This window comes from Dendropsophus ebraccatus, chromosome 6 (genome assembly GCF_027789765.1).
Source record: "Dendropsophus ebraccatus isolate aDenEbr1 chromosome 6, aDenEbr1.pat, whole genome shotgun sequence".
In the NCBI taxonomy this organism is placed as follows: Eukaryota; Metazoa; Chordata; class Amphibia; order Anura; family Hylidae; genus Dendropsophus; species Dendropsophus ebraccatus.
Window position 1 is genome coordinate 120,981,510 of NC_091459.1, and position 15,511 is coordinate 120,997,020.

Below are 15,511 nucleotides of genomic sequence, written 5' to 3' on the forward strand. Positions count from 1 at the left end.
CTCTGCAGGGGAGGTGATCTCAGCTATGTTCTCTTTTATATGTATGCAGGGGAGGCGATCTCATCTATGGTCTCTATTATATCTCTGCAGAGGAGATGATCTCATCTATGGCCCCCATTATATCTCTGCAGAGGAGATGATCTCATCTATGGCCCCCATTATATCTCTGCAGAGGAGGTGATCTCAGCTATGATCTCTATTATATTTCTGCAGGGGATGTGATCTCAGCTATGGTCCCCATTATATCCCTGCAGGGAGAGTGATCTCACCCAAGACTGAGAACTATAGTCCCTGTCATATCGGTGCAAGGAGTGTGATCTTATCTGTGGTTCCCAGAATTTCTATGCTGGGGAGGCGATTTTACCCAAGTCTGAGCTCAGTTGTACCAGTCATATCCCTGTGGGGGAGGTGATGTCGCTCTGAGTGGAGAACTATGGCCCCCATCGTCTCTATGCGGGGAAGGTGATCTCACTCAGGACTCCCAGATCTGGTGTCACGTCTCATTGTAATGGTCATACAACTTGGAACTGCTGAGGCTCCGTAGCCATGTACAGCACTGGATATACCAATGTAAACTGTATACGTTCACCTTCAGACTCCTGTCCCGCTAATCATAAACCAGAGCTGTCTATGTAAATATATTCTCTACGTAACCCAAGCACCACACATGTCTGGCCATATTTATAGAGCATAGATATCATAGCATAAATATAGTCAGGAACATCTCTGCCTTTGTGCTCCATAGACCTTGTCATTATGTCTATATACTACATGACAAGTATCAGCCGGGGTTAGTAATGGAGGTGGCTGTTAGTGCGCTGAGCATCTGCTGCGGTAGCCCATCACTCCCATTAGGTAGATTACCGCGGCCTTGTCTATAAATCTCCATCTACCAGATGTTTGTTGCTCTGCAGGGATTTCCTATGTATCTAGATGGAGGGACGAGGGGCCATTATACCATATGCTGCCATGACAATGTTATTACAGCCCCCATCGTCTGTTCCTTTAACTCCTGCCCTGTGCATTGTCAAAGCGGACGTGAGGTTCTGTCCTGTGTTTTTGCGGTTTCCACCACATTGCGTTCTGTCCTCGAATCTAGGACCTGATTGCCACACACCGGCATGACGCAGACCCCGGGGCGATCTGGAGTGTCGGAATATGAGAGTGTGTATATATAATCTACCTACACGGGATAAATCTCTATATCTACATGTATAAGCACATGACCTAACAAAACACCCTCACATCATGAATTATTCAGGGTTTTCCCTTAAAGGAAAACTCCACTAAAAACAAAAATGTGAAAATTCCGGTGTTCTTGTAGTTAACCCATTCCGAGAATTGCTGAAGCTGAGATATGAGGGGCTGTTATTTTGGGAATATTAAAAATAAATTCCTTTTGTTTTAAGGGGTTAAAATTACTTATTTTTGAGCTTACAGAGTTACCGTATTGTTAATCTGGGGAAACAAGTTACAGGCAGCGCAGTATCCATACAATATAAGGATACCGCCATACAGCTCCACGTATCTCACCTTCCTGGGGCATTGCTGGTATAACATGGGTGGCAAGAGCGATAAAGGATATTGGGGGTAAATGAATTCAGATTGTAATGTTCAGGTTCACATATGGTGGCAATGGTTCTGCCTCGGAAAGACATGAAGAGAAACGTATTGGTTTGTTATTTATGGCCGTGGATTTAATGCTACGTTCACATGCTGCAAGTCAGCAGCCGTTCTGTGACATGGCCGTGTTACAGAGCGTCCGCTGTCTTTGAAGTTCATCCCGGCCGCTACTGCAGTACCGACCAGATGAACTTCATTTCTGGTGTGCCCGCGTTCCAAATAACCATTGCGGCCGGAGACGCACTTTACATTGTCAGCACTGTCAATTTCGTGCGGCCACTATTCAGTGAATATCGGCCACACAAAATTGAAATGCCAGTTTTGAGTGTGGCCGCATAGAATCCCAGACGGAGTGTTATTTGATTTTTCACTAAATAGCAGACATTGTTGTAATCCTGCAACAATGGCCGTTAGTTAATCAAAAGATACATTTTGGCCTGATAAAAAAAAATTTTTTTTCTAATCAGCTGGTTTCAGAAAGTTATATAGATTTCTAATTTACTTTTATTGAAAAAAATCTCCAGTCTTCCAGTACTTATCAGCTTCTGTATGTCCTGCAGGAATTGGTGTATTCTTTCCAGTCTGACACAGTGCTCTCTGCTGCCACCTCTGTCCATGTCAGGAACTGTCCAGAGCAGCAGCAAATCCCCATAGAAAACCTCTCCTACTCTGGACAGTTCCTGACATGGACAGAGGTGGCAGCAGAGAGCACTGTGTCAGACTGGAAAGGATTCACCACTTCCTGCTGAAACTGGGCAAGCCTTTCCATTATAATTTTGCCTAGTCAGTTCCACTTCTGATTTTGGTTATACAAAAAAAACAAACTGACCAAACGACTGATGGAAATACTGTGTGTGAACATAGCCATAAAGTGAATCCCAGACCTAACAAATTGTTTCCCTAAACCACAAACCCTAAACCCTAGCCATGAATCTCTTGCCATAGCAATAGACCTTGTGCACCTTCTACATAGGGTCATGACAAACCTCAACCAAAGTTGATTGTTGTGACACGCTTGTAGAAGTAATCGGGAAGCTCAACCTTCATGCAACTTTGCCAGAAAATTCATGCAATATGGATAGCATCAAGGTGTTTTTTTTGTTTTTTCTTAAGATTTGGGTCAATCTTTCCCGAACCATTGGATATAGTGCTACAATATGCAGGGATATAGGTTGGGGTGTATAGGAGCGGACATGTGTATAGCCCCAGAGCTAGAGCTTCCTTGGGTAGATTGGAGGTCACCGAGAAACCTGAATTTCCAGTTTGGAGAGGCAGTTGTGACTGTAGATGTCTCTTCAATGCAACACGATCCGCGGGTCTCGCTTTTCAGACTCTGGTTTTATCTGCACGACTTGAGACTATCGCTGCGCTCTCTCCTGAGGTGGCTGCACAAAGTTTCGTATAATGGAACTACTGGCAAAACTTTACATGCGAGACTTTCCTGCAGTGTTGGGTTACCGCCTGATAAGATTCAGCACTTCTTCTGCTCCTGACAGGGATGGAACCGACTTGCTCAACAATGGGGCTTTTTTATTGCCAGTTTTCTGCTAAAAGCCTAGTTCACAGCCAGGTCATTCAGAGTGATTGTGATACGTGGAAACGCTCCGCCGAGTGGAAATGTACAGGAATTCCGGAATAATTACTACCTAGATGGCATTTATTAAGCCAATCTTATTGTCTTGTAGTACCTGTTGTGACCTGCAGGGTGGCACTATTTTGCCCTTTCAAAAACCAATACTGAAATTCTTTCTAGGACAGTGCCACATTTACACAGGTTGTTTATGGTATTGCTCCTCATCTGCCTCAAAGTGATCAAAGTGGTTATCCCACATAATTCCAAAAACAGTGCCATTTTTGTCCTCAGTTTGGGTGTAGTATTGCAGCTTAGTTCCATTGAAGTGAATGGAGCCAATTTGTAATACCACATATAACGTGAGAACAGGTGTGGTGTCGTTTTTGAAAGAAAAAAAAAAGCACCTATGTTTTCTGAGTACTGAATAGCCCCTTTAAGGGTGAGCTGTAAAACCACAAACATTGAGAGAAAGGAGCCATAGTTTAATAATTCTCATCAAACCCTTTAAGGCCAAATCTACATGTAGCATTAATCCTTGTGACTACCTTGCCCTTTCCTCATCTCTCTATAGACACCAGTCCTGTAGTTCTTGGAGGACTGTTTCTCCTTATGGAGACCACCACACCAGACAATGTCTCCTGGGAAATGGTATGCAAATTAGCTCTACTTCAGATGGAAGACTGTTTCTCTAGTGCCACCTAGTGGTAGTATGCCCGGGTATTGAGGTAGCTGTCAACAAAAGGTGGCACTAGTGAGAGCCATGTATTAGTGCATCTAAATGAAATCCATTTAGACGCAATAATACATGGCACATTGTTGCATTGCATTCTGGGAGATGCAGTGTTTTCCAGGGGGAGATTTGTGTAGATTTGTTCCGCAAGCCTTTGCCAGGTGTAGAGCCAGCCAGCTTTACTACAAGGCGTACGCCTCTTAGTAAATTCAGCCTGTGAAACTGGGCAGGGCTTTTATTTAAGACTGGCATACGAGTATGCCAATCTTGATAAATCTCCCCATATATGTCCCACAATGCCTTGTAACAGTGTGCTCTGTGCAGACATAAAAGCAGAAGGTGGGCCGATGCAAAGTCTCGCAGTCGAGGACAAATTTAAAAACTTGCAGAACTTTGAATGCAGCTCTGGATGTAACTTGTACCATAGGCTATGCAGGGAGTAGTAGTTATGCAACAGCTGGAGAGCCGCAAGTTAGGGAATGCTACTGTATGTCTTGTTAGGGGGCTCTACAACATGGGCTTTATTAAAGCTACCAGCTGGTCATGATGGGACTTGTAGTCCACCCTTACAATGATTGCTGCAGGAGATTTAGAGCTGCACCCTGGGATACTCCCCGGATTCTCACTGTCTCTCAGGTTTTCCTGCAGTTGACAATGAATGAATTTTCGGCGGCACAAGTTTCTGCTTGTCGCCCTCTTAGTGGTTGAGGCCGTCTGCCCAGAGATGCGTTTCATTCATTACCTCAGTTGTTTGCTTGTGGGTGAAATCAAGTCTCTACATCAGTCCCTTAAAGGGCCACTAACCTTATTTTATCAACTAAAAATAGTCCATCAGTATTATAAGAGCCATTGATATCAGTCACACATGAGACATGAGAAATATCAGGACAAGAGAGAGATTAGTGCTGCTGATTTGATTACAGAGGATTGACTAGACTGGATACAGTTGTACCAAACCCTCAGCTCTCAAATAGTAAGGTGGATACATTGAAATTGTAACTAGCTGCGCCTGATGTATGCTCACCAAGTGGACGGTGGTTGGAGGCGGTGGATTGGTCATTTTTGCAGAGCAGTACTTAGGATAGGGCATATGAAGCTGCTTGCTGAGGGTCTGACCACAAGGGCCCCCACCATCCAAAGATCAGCAACGCAATTGCCCTACAGTGGATGAGCTCTAACTATGCCTGAGCGGCCACCGCGGTCTGCACTCCATTCATTCTCAGTGAAGGTGAGTAATGCTTCAAAGTTAAGCGATTAGACTCATTTGGCAGCCCCATATTATATGGGGGCCGCACAGAGGGGGATGCACAGAGTCTAATACTATATGAGCTCTGCACAGAGGGGCCTATTACTATATGAGGGCTGCACAGAGGGGCCTAATACTATATGGGGGCTGCACAGAGGGGCCCAATACTATATAGGGAGAGATCAGAGCAGCACTCTGTGACAGTCCAGGTGGTTCACGAGGAAAGGAGCACAATCCAAATAGAACAATTCAATAGGAAATCCCGACTCTCACCAATTTCATAATCATCCAAATTTATTCGGTATCCATAAACCATGTAAGTGTGATCAACAGTGTGATCTGCTGTTCACACTTTCATAGTTTATGGATACCGAATAAATTTGCATGATTATGAAATCTGTGAGTGCCAGGATTTCCTATTGAATAATACTTTATGGGGGCTGCACAGAGGGGCCTAAAACTACTTAGGGGCTGCACACAGGGGCCTTATACTATATGGGGGCTATTCGTGTGTCTGCGCTCTCCAGATCAGTGGGGGGCCCAGGGGTTGAACCCCAAGCAATCAGCTTGTTGTCTCTTATCCCTACAAACTTGGAAATACCAAGAGGATGCAAAGCTACTGTAAACCAACACTGCACATCCATCATTCTAAGGATATGCCATCCCTTTTATGCCATAGAAATCTACCATACAGCTGCTATAGGGCTCCTATGATATTGGGCTTGATTGGGAGTTTGTGATGTGAAAAGAGCACCCAAAACTGGACTCATTTTTATCCCCTATGGATATGTGAGATAACCAGAATTAATTATAAAGATGGTGGCCCATCTTCGCCATACGATGCACTCTGCAGTATTGTGGGCCATGGAGGGTATTGCATTATTTCCCATGTTCATAGAATTTGATTAGCTGAATATCCGAGCAGACGCACAGCCAGGTAACCGATATACAGGGTGGAGGAGCATTTATCCTGAATATGTGCAGGTCCCAGATCCTGGCAGCGAGGCTGGAGAGGCGGCTCGTATTGCACATTGTTATTGTAAGGCCGTTGCTGGCATCAGTTGTACGAGTGCTATTCTTACTGTGGTACAAAGGCTTAGCGTGCAAAGATTTCTGGAGCTCGGCTAATTAGCAAATGCCTGTTTACAGTCTTATCCTCCTCTGCCAGGAAGTGCACAATACATTGTCTTGGTAAAGAGGGTGGCGGTGCCCATAATCCACTCGATACAGAGTATCAGTCGTGATGCCTTGTATGCCTGTCTCAGGAATCTGTTCAAGGCAATTGAAATTTGAAGAAGAATTGACTGTAAAAAAATTTTTTAAATGGGTTTTATTTGTTTCCTTTCATCATAATACTGCCCCTCTGTACAATAATATATCAACCTACTTTAATAATGCCCCAATGTACAGGAATATATAAACCTACTATATTACTTCCCCCAGATACAAGAATATAACTAATATAATACTGCTCCTATATACAAGAATATAACTACTATAATACTGCTCCTATATACAAGAATATAACTACTATAATACTGTTCCTATATACAAGACTATAACTACTATAATACTGTCCCTATATACAAGAATATAACTACTATAATACTGCTCCTATATACAAGACTATAACTACTATAATACTGTCCCTATATACAAGAATATAACTACTATAATACTGCTCCTATATACAAGAATATAACTACTATAATACTGCCCCTATATACAAGAATATAACTACTATAATACTGTTCCTATATACAAGAATATAACTACTATAATACTGCTCCTATATACAAGAATATAACTACTATAATACTGCTCCCTATATACAAGAATATAACTACTGTAATACTGCTCCTATATACAAGAATATAACTAGTATAATACTGCTGCTATATACAAGAATATAACTGCTAAAATACTGCTCCTATATACAAGAATATAACTACTATAATACTGCTCCTATATACAAGAATATAACTACTATAATACTTTCCCTATATACAGGAATATAACTACTATAATACTGCTCCTATATACAAGAATATAACTAGTATCATATAACTGTGTAGGCTGTAATAAGTCTTCTGTCTCTTGAATCTTTACACTGGTAAACTAATGATACTTTGATACATAGACTTGTGACTTGTTCTTGTGTGTTATAGTGCTTTGGTTTATAGGCCTCGCTTTGCTGTTACTGCTCTCTGGGGTATAATATTTAGAGGCCACAACATTTGTTGTATTTAAGCCCTGCACAGCTGTATAAACTATACTCCCTGATAGACGCTGAGAGATGGGTGTAAGCGGACACCTAAAATGTTTTGGCTATGGTCGGAACAAGTGCGCAAATTGCAGAAGACGTATATATCACTATACATTTGACATGTGATAGCAATAACATTTTTTTTATCTAAGTTTGGATTGGAGGAATATTTTTTGTATTAGTTTTGGATTTTTTTTTTAACTGTGTATTTTATATTTTATTACCTTTACACGTTTTAATAATTCTGATGTTTCAACTAGTTGGGATCACCATTTATGGCAGTATATAAATACTCATACATGACAACTGTAGAAACTTAATAGTCTTGATGTGAAGGTCTACAAATCTCTTGTAAATTATGTTACTCTATAGGCTAACAAACTATCCACCTTTGTTTCCTTGTCTCTGTATAATGTGATATATATATATATATATATATATATATATATATATATATATATATATATAATCCTGAAATATTACAGTTTCATTATTGACCACTAGATGTCAGACTACACAAGACAGTTTAATAAAAACATCTCATTTTACAACCTGTTGTAAAGATTAATATCACTAGCGATTGAAGTCTTGATGACAGAATTGGGTCTTAAGCAGGTCTACACAGTGATGAGAGGCATGCCCTCTAGATTAATGCTACAAGATCTGCAACACCAGCAAACAGTACTTGATCTTTTCTCTCACAATAGTTTCATGATCACTCATTGGTTATGAGTAGACCAAGTGCTAAGTATATTTTCAATTTGCATCTTGCAGGTGACCAAGACAAGCCGTCCTGACCTTATTCTCTTCCTCATGAAGTACCTGATGGCACTTGTAGTAGGCATACCATCTGTCTTTTGGGTTGGAAGCAAGAAAACCTGCTTCGAATGGGCCAGTTTCTTCCATGGTCGGAGGAAAAAAGAGTAAGTATTCATGCAGCTGAGGGGTGCTAGAAGTGGAGCTTGGCCAGTCAAGGAGCACCTTGCCCAGTACACCCTAGGGGATTAGACATACTTAGATTAGGAACACTGCTATCTGGCAGAAATCCATACACCAGTTCTTAATGTTTTTTGAGAATCCACTGAAAAGAGGCTGTGAAGGAGTTTCTGATATGTATAGTCCAGAGTGGTCCTGGATCTTGAGTAGAATCTTGCCAAGATATAGGGGGAGATTTATCAAAGGATGTAAAATATACGCCGTTGTAAACTGCCCACAGCCAACCAATCACAGCTCAGCTTTCAGTTCTGGTAAAATAAAGAAGAAGCTGTAATGGGTTGCTGTGGGCAGTTTACACCAGTCTATATTTTGCACCTTTTAATAAATTTGGGTCAAAGGGGGACATTTATTAAGTCCGACTTTTTTTATGCCGGACTTAAAAATGTCCCCGCATGTCCGGCGCTACGGAGATTTATGTAGAGGCGTACTGCCTCTACATAAATCCCGTGCGCGTCGGTGCCGGAGCAAAAGATAAATCGCGCAGACTCTGAGTCCGGCCATTTGCGAATAAAATAATACGCAAATCGGCAATTTCCGCCAATACGCACCTTAATACATGTCCCCCATAGTCTCTAAGATTGGTGGCTGAAGAAATTGAATCTTGGCCAATGAAGGAACAGCTTTCCATGAGAGTACATTGTAGGAGACTAGAGGTACTTGGATTAGGAACATTGCCCTATGGTGTCAGCCATCTACACACCAGTTATCAATGGAACCCACCAATAATTTAGAGGATACACTAAAAAGAAACTGTGTGGTGCACAGTAGTTTGTGTTTGTGTATGTGTATGTATGTGTGTGTGTGTGTGTATATATATATAATATATATTATACATTATTCTAAAATTTCTTCCTTACATATTCTATCAGCAGAGGTGTGCATGAAAGTCGGCAAGTTCTCCAGGAGCCGGATTTTGCTCAGTCGCTTCTGAGGGACCCAAATACTCCCATCATCCGAAAATCAAGAGGAACGTCCACTCAGGGTACGTCCACCCATGCCTCGTCCACTCAGCTAGCTATAATGGATGATCAGAGAAGCAAAGCCGGCAGCGTGCACAGCAAAATGAGCAGCTACCACGGAAGTCTCCACCGCTCCAGAGATGGAAGGTAAGGATGATAACAGGGCTATGTCTCTCCAATACAGCTGACCCTAGATAACTTTTTAGAAGGAAAAATTACTAAAGTCAACATTACAGTCAGAAAAACGTATATGTTTTATGAAAAAAACATTGAACTGTTGACCTCTAGCGAAAATGCTCATGTCCCGGCTGCGTTCCAGTGCTGCCACATTGTGCCATCAAGCCCAAGCTGACGTCACTGCACTATATGGCGGAGCTGGTATGCAGCTGTGCTGTGACGTGAGCATTTTCACAAGAGGTAAACACTTCCAGCGGTCAGGGCTGCATAGTGAGTGGGCTTTGGCTGGAGTACCCCTTTAAGCTAGAAAACTCTTTTTACAGCTTGACTACAATTTGACCATTGTATTATCACTCTGCTAGGTACACACCATGCAGCTACCGAGGAATCGAGGAACGCATCCCCCATGGCAGCATGTCCCGTCTGACCGATCATCATTCTGTACATAGTAGCACCCACAGACTCAATGAACAGTCTAAACAGGGAAGTATCAGAGACTTGAATAACCCCCTCAACCCTCTGGCTCACATCACACATGGGACCAGTATGAACAGGGTCATCGAAGAGGATGGAGCAAGTGCTTGAAGCACACTTTACATTCAGAGGAACTATGATCTACACCTGCACACAGGTCACTTAGTGACCATCGAAACCCATGTGATCTACATGCATTCTCTACTTATCGAGCAATGGAACATGATACGTGGAAGCTTTTACTTAAGAGATGGGTGGAGCAAAGACCATTTTAGTCCACAGGACCATGTCTGATGTCATCTGGACTCAAAGTAAAAACCTACTGTAATATCCACCAATGGTTTCCTATCTGTGAAGAACGGTGATCAAATCATCTCCTGGTGCTGTCTTCTTTTGGAGGTGTACTCACAGAAAGAGTTGTCCATCAAGAGAACAATCTTCAGTGATGTTTTTGTTTTTTGGTTTTTTTTTTGCTTCTCGAAGACACACTGGTGCATTACCATTTTTCCCCTGGACTCGTTAATTATTTATTTGACTCTATGTTCCCTTTGTTTTCAACAGAAATAAATCTCAGAGATAAGTGTAAGAACTTCTGAAAGAGTCCTTACAGCTGAATGGGTTTCTTATGGCTGGGATGTCGAATGTTCCATGTCATGGATCTTCATTCTCTACACCGTGGTACTTACAGACTACAGACACAGACTCCTGTTTAGTCCCTGCAGTTGAAGATTGATGTAAACAGTTGGCCTTGGTGATGACCATGGCCATGAGGTCTCAACTTCACACAGGACTAGAATAGTTTGCCACAACTGTTGCATAATTTGAGCTTGCAATTTATATGGTATTGACAAAAACATCTGCTTTGGGCCCCAGTTTATTGGAGGCTACTGGCAATTGTTCCATTTTGCACCACCTGCAACTTTGCAACAACTTAATGTTGTCAGATTGACAAACATTGCCCGTCCAGATCGGTCATCTATTGCCAGCCTGGAGAATCTGGAGGATAGGGATTGTAAATGGTATTACAATAAGGGAATAAAAAAACGTCAACTGGACTCATGAAATATTCAAAAATGTTTTCAATCTCCGAAGTCTAACTATGACTAGAAGCCATTCTAGCACTGGATTATAAAAGTCAATGTGAGTATGTATAGTGGAGTCTGGCATAGTCGTCTGTACAATAGGAAATTATCTTGTAGATATTTGGGAGGAAAATGGAATTTGTTGTAATTTCTTTTCCTAAACAAAAAGTGGAATTTGCTGTATTTAAAGTTTTTTTTTTAACTGCTGATAAATGTGGGTTCATTGCAGTATTTAACCTCCCTCAGGTCATAGGGAGAGAGATTTTTTTTTCTGTTTTAAAGAAACATCTGTCATGTACTGTACTGTCATTTACTACACTGGACTCTGCCAGGTTTACAGTCAAGAAACATGGTGCACATATTCGGCACATGATGGTGGCATTCATATTGATACCTGACCTTAAAGGGGAAACTCACGTAAAATAATTTGTTATATGGAATTGATAGCACTATGTTGGTGGTCCAGGAGCTGTAGATCTGGGTTTATTTTCTAAATATACAGGGCTTAATGACCTCTTTAATACAAACATGGCATTGGGGTGAAGATTTTCATTAGAGGTTTGGGAACACCACAGCCATAAAAAACATTTATCTAGATGGAATTACTCTGAAGGTGCTCTGAATGGGAACAGGGCTTTCATAGCTCAGTTGGGTTTTGCATAAAATTCCTTCAAAATTTTGCCAGCTTATTGTAGAGAACCAGTCACTTAAAAAAACATAATAGAGCACTCTGAAGATTTGCAAGACGATATAGGGGGCTCCTCAGAACACTGCAGATCCTTGTTTAGGTAGTAAGTGGGTTCTCCACTTATGGTCCTCCACCGTAGGGATGATGACATGGGTTTGGGTTTGGGAACACCACAGCCATGTTATGACATAACAAAACATTCATCTAGATGGATTTCCTCCTCAAGCTTCTCTGAAGACCTCATAATGGTGGTCACTTCCCATTCCTTATAAGATAGTGAGTAGGAACAGAGTTCTCATACCGGGGTCTAACTTACTGTAGAGTCCCAGTGACTTCCCCAACACAACACCCATGATAGTAGACATTTCAGACATTAGGTTGGAGATTTCGATTTGAGAAGCTCCAAGAAGATTTTGACGGTCTTCAGAAGACCATAGTTCCTTCTATAGGAAATTATTAGGATTCTCTCTGCTCATGGTTCTCCACCAATGTGGTGATTTAAGATGAGTGTGACCCAAGCATGCTTGAGTCGGCCTGCTAGGCATTTGGATGCAGCTCTAGGGAGTACTGAAAACATTGATACAGCCATAAGCCATAGGTCATATCCTTGTTTTCCAGGACTCCCTAGGGCTACACCAACTTTGTCATCCACCGGTATTCAAATGCCTAGCAAGCCAACTCAAGCATGCTCACGGTCATCTCTAGTGTTGATGTCTTCTTCTGACAATGCATTCATTTAGATGGCGTTCCTCTTGAAGCCCTCAGGATCGCCTCAGTTTCTAAACAATTAAAAAAGAGAAATTATGTGGACATAGTACTGCCCCCTGTATAAAACTGGTGCAGTGCACTGTATCGTAAGGTCTGGTATGGTCCTATTCCTGCTAAGCATCATGGGAGCAACGTTTGTACCTATTGTATGATTGTATTGTAGATCGCTGTACTATTATTTGCACTCGGTTGTGTAGATTTATACTGTACCTACCTGTTTACAAGGCATCAACCTCTCGTCTGTAACTATTTTTTTTTTTGTATTAGCACTTTAACCAATGAGTGTAAAAAGTTGATTCCTTTTGTCTGTAGATGTACATTTCAGTTTAGAGAGAGGTTGAATTTTTGTAATAAAAATTTCTGTGAAATATACAAAAGTCTATGATCTGGGTTTTTATTGAATAGATAAATTATAATACACTATGTGACCAAACTGTGGTGCTGGGTCACATGACCCAGCCCCACCCCTGCATAACACACACATGGCCCCACCCCTGCTTACCGTACCCACTTATGTTGCAGGGTTTTACATCTGGTTAGATCATAGATGCTGCAGAACAGGGCAAATATGGGCTCTACCATGATGCAGTACAGAGATGAAAGGATATCAAGGTCTTCTACCAATGGTTATGGGCTCCAGAGCAAATAGTGGTCTTGGACCCCCCTACTGGTGTTAAACTGATGTTGTCACCAGTGATTACACGGATGACATTCGCTGTTCAGGCTGCTGCTGTATTATCACCAGTGAAGTATCACTTTAAGCAGTTACATTCTATATTCAACAAGGAGCATCTTGCTACCTGTCATGTCCCTCTACACAGCTTACTCATTTTCAGCTGACAAGATGGCTATAGGGTCTGCTCTAAAAACTCATCTCAACTGTTCTAAGTGCACTTCAGCTCCCCTTTGTTTCACTGAAGTTCTCTATTTCTGAGTTGGGCAACCACACCCAGCTGCTACAGTCAAGCCATGCTTAACTATGCTATAAAGGTGCGTTTACACAAAACGATAATTGGCCCGATCGTACGATTAACGATGTCGGAGTAACCATTTTTTTTTTCATATCAATCAGCATTAAGACGGTACATTATATCGTACGGAAAATCGTTTTACGATCGTTTTGTGATCGCTTAAGCCTATCTCACATATTGGTTAAATCGGGGAACGACTATTTACACGGAACGATCTGCGAATTTTTTGTGAACGACGATTTGAGAACATGTTGAAAGATCAAAATGAACGATTTCTTGTTCGTCGTTTGATCGTTCGCTGCGTTTACACGTACGATTATCGTTCGAATTCAATCGTTATCGCGCAAATTTGCACAATAATCGTTACGTGTAAACGCACCATAATGCTTCCCTATTAGAAACCTAATAAACATTATATGCTTACCTTTCCATGCTCTCCCAGTTTCCTGCTGCTGTGTCTCAGGTGTCCCCTGCTGACTACAGCCCCACCACTTCTGAGACAAGCTCATCTAGGCAGTGACAGCCTGTTCAGCCAATCACTGACTGAGACGGGACAGCGCCATTGTATAAAAAATTGTCTAACGTTGGATAACCCCTTTAAGGACCACCTATACTCCAGAGCCTAAGCTTTATGCTCTAAGGCCGGCTTCACGCACTGTATGACAGCGGCCAGGATTCCATAGCAATTAAAGCAATCAGCAAATTCATTAAATAACTTCTGTGGTTGCAAACCTGCGACCGTTGTTTAATGAATTCTTACGTTGTGTGAACTTAGCCTATTAATGTACAAAGATATATCCATTGCTGTTTATCCTGGTAAAGACTTGGTCTCTTTTTGTTGCTGTATTTCTGTCTGCTGCCTGTCCTGACCTTGTGCCTGAACTTCACCTAACAAGATCTCTGCCTGCCCCGACTACAGTCTGTTTGATAACAAATTCTTTCTTCTGTGTTTGTATCTTGTCTTGGACTTCAAACCATATATAAGTCGACCAATGCTAATAGAGACTATTTGGAGGGTATTGACCTGGGGCTTTTTTGTAGCAAAATCCACACCTCCTTTGTAGGGACAGTTTATAGACTCAGTTTATTGATATTCCAAATTGCCCAATCCACTTCTCCAGTAAACACTGTGATATGTCACTATACAAACATAAATATTACCACCATACCATTCCCATATATCACCACGACATTAAGTATTACTGCGTTACACTGATCAGGATCGCACATATTCTGTAAATTTCTTAACTCGATACATAGCAGTCCTCTCGGTTGAATCTTATTGGAGGATTCAAGCTACAAGCCCCGCCCTCTGGATATCTCATTATATACCCGAAAGCGATGTGTCTTTTTACATCTCACCTAAGTGGAGGATCGCTGCTGATCTGGAACACAATGGACGGTAGCGAGTTCTAAACGCCATTAGTTAAACCTTATCCAGGCACACCGCCCCTTTAAACTAGTAGTGACTCCTGCTCCCTCCAGTAATCCGAGTATAATAGGGACATTGTATCACAGAGGGAGCGGGAGCATCCACATCCGCGTGCGCTTAATACCTTTTTAACAGCTCATTTGCATCAAGACATAAATTAACCTCTTTAAGCTTTGGCGGTTTCTTTTAATAGTACTTACACGGTAATCTCATCAGAGCCCCTCGGATCATGGGGTAAGCTGGTAATGACTATTTTCCGCCCGCTGCACACAAATCCTCTCTAACATTGGAACTAAAAGATTGTGAGTTCCATGTCTGCCGCCTGCGGCTAGTGTCACCTTGAAGGGATTGTTTTATAAAATATGGTGTCTTGGACAATAAGAAAAGGAACATCTGCCTACATAATACTGTCATATAGTATATATATATATATATATATATATATATATATATATATAATATACACAGAGTGTATAATACTGGTGTTACAGCCCAGTATAACCACCATACAGTGCCCAACTAACAT

At 41.6% G+C, this 15,511-nt stretch overlaps 2 protein-coding genes across 5 annotated transcripts in view; one reads left to right on the forward strand and one right to left on the reverse strand.

Moving 5' to 3' along the window:
• FZD3 (frizzled class receptor 3) overlaps positions 1-10,490 on the forward strand; it is a 56,169-nt gene extending 45,679 nt beyond the window's left edge. For 2 of the 3 annotated variants that reach the window (XM_069975782.1, XM_069975783.1), the window contains exons 5-7: positions 8,213-8,361; positions 9,304-9,540; positions 9,933-10,490. In XM_069975782.1, coding sequence (XP_069831883.1) covers positions 8,213-8,361; positions 9,304-9,540; positions 9,933-10,155 — 609 coding nt within the window. In that variant the 3' untranslated portion in view covers positions 10,156-10,490. The remainder of the gene's footprint in view (positions 1-8,212; positions 8,362-9,303; positions 9,541-9,932) is intronic. The other variant, XM_069975784.1, reaches the window with a different exon arrangement.
• Positions 1-15,511, reverse strand: part of ELP3 (elongator acetyltransferase complex subunit 3) — a 238,387-nt gene that overhangs the window by 179,774 nt on the left and 43,102 nt on the right. The window lies entirely within an intron of this gene.